At 43.9% G+C, this 3,339-nt stretch overlaps 1 protein-coding gene across 1 annotated transcript in view; it reads left to right on the top strand.

Annotated features, from left to right (window-relative positions):
* Positions 1–594, top strand: part of LOC107596174 (meprin A subunit beta-like) — an 18,475-nt gene extending 17,881 nt beyond the window's left edge. The window contains exon 11 of the mRNA XM_016286852.1: positions 317–594. Coding sequence (XP_016142338.1) covers positions 317–594 — 278 coding nt within the window. The remainder of the gene's footprint in view (positions 1–316) is intronic.
* Positions 595–3,339: the final 2,745 nt, after the last annotated feature.

The following is a 3,339-nucleotide window of genomic DNA, read 5'->3' as shown; positions in this document are numbered from 1 at the left end:
CAAGAGTCTGCAGCAGACCCACTCTTCGTTACCCTCAGAACCTACGTTCAGAACAGCTGGCCAGCTGACCTGACACCTTTCTCCCGAGTCAGGGCAGAACTGACATGTTGGGGTGAGTCATGCATTGCATGGGGGCACCGAGCAGTCATTCCTCTGTCCCTTAAGGGGTGGGTGCTATCAATGGCACACGAGGGTCACGTGGGGATAGTTAAACTGAAGCAGAGGTGCCGAGATTTGGTTTGGTGGCCAGGGATTGACAGAGAGCTCGAAGCTCTTGTACGCGAGTGAGCACCTGGTCTGCTCAGTGGTAAAACAGGTGCTCCACCCTTGCAACCTGTTGACTGGCCCACCAAGCCATGGGAGCATCTACAGATGTACGTTTGTGGGGAGCTTGCCTCTATTCCTCACCATAAACGGTTCCTAGCTGTGGTGTATGACATCCACTCAAAGTGGCCCAAGGTTGTGCCTATGGGCTCAGTTACAGCCTCCACATTGGTTGATTTCCTGGAGCAGCTCTTTTCCCGATGGGGAATCCTGCGAGCCATTACCACAGACAATGGGCTGCAGTTCGTTTCCAATGAGTTTTCATCATAACAGGCTGCCAGGGGCATAGCCCATATACGTATTGCCTTCTACCATCCTTAAGCTAATGGCGGCGTGGAAAGATTTAATCAAAGTCTAAAAATGACATACATGCACACCTCTCTGCCAGACCCTCTTGCATTATCACGCTACCCTACATGCCACCACTGGGGTGTCCCCTGCCTGTCTCATGCTTGGCAGGGAACTAGAATTACCATTGAGCAGGCTGCGCCCACCTCATCAGCTCCCAGTGAACACTTCGATTCAGGCACGGGTTCATCAACATCAGCGCAACATGAGAGCCAGATATGACAGCAAGCATTCATGTTCAGGCCAAAAAAATGAGAGTACAGGATTGGGTAAGAGCCCGTAGGCCACATTGCAGCAATAAATTGAGCACTTTCCTGTCTGAGCCCTTCCAGGTCAAACGGCAGCTTGGGCCAGTCACTTTTGAGCTAACTAATGCCGGTGGCATGCCAGTTGTCTTCAAAGAGTGCCCACACCTTCTGTAATGGAGGAGAACCTGAACTGACCTATGGACCCCATTCTGCTGCCACTAAATCTGGATCCTGATGTGGTCACCGGACAGGAAGTGAGAACCGAACAGTGTCAGAGCCCACAATCTGAAGATGCCCCTATGACAACTCATCCTGTGAGGACAAGGGCACGTCCTGCACACTTCCAGGACTTTGAAGCTACGTTTCATACTTAAGCTTGGTGGGAGGGGGGAAAATGTTGTGGTTGCTAACCAGTTATTCACTGTTTTTATCTGTTGTAGTAATACTGTTGTGAAGTCATGCTGATGCGCAATTGTATCGTATTCCGTGACTGTTGCCGCTGAAGTTCATTGAGTAAACTGGCATTCTGCCGAAGCTTTGTTTGTATGTGTTATGTTGAACGTAACAACATCTGAACTCTTTCTCCGCCAAACACTGAATTTTCCATTATTCATGAGACAACGCTTCCATTCTGTAATGTTGCTGTTAGAGCATAAACAACGTCTGCAAAGTTACGACGCTCAAAGTTCAATGCAAAGGGAGATATTTTCTTTTAAAGAAATCTTTTATCTACCCTTAATGGTAAGGGGGCGTGATGTTCCCGGACAATGTGCACAAGGCAATTAGTGAATCACAACACACTGGGCCAGCTAACCAATCTGAGCCCACTGCATATTTCTGGGGGAGGGGCTTCAGAGAACCAGGAACTCAACAGACCGTTTTGACGAGAATGGAAACAGCAGTGTAGAATAAAGGTAAAATATGTGAAAATAGTGCAGTTTTAAAAAAAAACGAAGCATGAACACGTTACACTGCACCCGATAAACACAATCAAGCCTTCGAAAAAATTGACCACCCCTTTAATAAAAGGCTTGAAGCTAGAATAAAACGGTTATTTTTTGTTTGAAAGTAGAGGGTCTAATCTTTATTTTGATGCATTGCATGTTCAGATATTCATACAACAAAATATTCTCAGGGCCATGATATTTTTGTGAAAATCAGCAAAAACGCTGGCAGTGGCTGGCAACTTTTTTCAAAAACGCTGGCGGGGAAAGAGTTAATTCTCTAATTGCACCACGTGGAGGCGTGGAGCGAGGACTGAGGAGGCTTCCAGAGGAGCTATGAGCGAGGATACACAGGTGTATCCTATGCAGAAGTCTATCTCGTTGAAAAACCTGACGCACGTGTAAATATTCCTCCCCCTTCACATGTAGTAATAATTTGAATTTATATTTTACCTTTTCAGTTTAAATAAATCATACATGTCATATATTTCAACTGGGCATCTTGCTTTATTAATATTAAATATGATTAATTATGTCTTAAATAACAAACTTTAACAACATATGGGCAGATCCATTTAGAGCAGCTGATGATGCTTAGAAAGTGACACTTGAGTGATCAAGAATATTCCAATGTACAAATAACCGTTACTTTGATTCCTCTGTCCTCATTTTCTTTCCTTGAATCCGTCCCTCATATCTTAAGGGGGGTGGAGCTAAGACACGAGGAAATGAAGCAAGGAAAGGAAACAAGGATGCACAAATAAGAATTGAGAAGCACCCCCTATTTTGTTGTCATGGTTGTTCATTACTATAACTCCTCTACCTTGTTAGCCTTCCTATATAAGACTGTTTACCCAGTCACTCCTTGTGAAGTCTTGTATGTCTGATGTGCTGCAATTCTGAGCATTTCTTTGTTTTCCTGTTGTTGGATTTCTGCCCATGTCCTGGATTCCTCATTCCTGTCTTGCCCTGGGTCTATATGTTTGGATTGATTACATGTGCTCTGAAGTACTGGCTGTGTCTTGGACTGTGACTTTGGATTACGCTAACAATAAACTACATTTGGATCCTCAGTCTCTGAGTCCCTATGCAGTTCATGACAGATTATAAAAACCTTTTATCATCTTTTATTTTTTGTTTGTTTGCTAGAGTTATTCCTATACCTCGGATGACCTCAACAACTATAACAGCAACAACTACTACTGCTGCTACAAGAATTACAACTACACCAGGACTTACTGAGGGGTAAGACATAGTCTCAATTTTTAATAAGTTTGAGAAAAGCTTCTTTACTACATCACTGCAATATGTGAAAGAAAAAGTAAAAGGCTATGCTATATTGTGAACATAGTCACTGGTAAAGAGCACTGTTAGGGGGCGATGCGGTTCTCTGCTTCTATGTCCCCACCAATGTCAAAAGCAAAACTACAATGTAAAAAATCATACGCCCTTGATAGTTACCTTACAACACAGCT

The sequence above is a fragment of the Sinocyclocheilus grahami genome, unplaced genomic scaffold (assembly GCF_001515645.1).
Source record: "Sinocyclocheilus grahami isolate Dianchi unplaced genomic scaffold, SAMN03320097.WGS_v1.1 scaffold11.1, whole genome shotgun sequence".
Lineage (NCBI taxonomy): Eukaryota > Metazoa > Chordata > Actinopteri > Cypriniformes > Cyprinidae > Sinocyclocheilus > Sinocyclocheilus grahami.
This window is presented reverse-complemented; position numbering and strand designations above follow the sequence as displayed.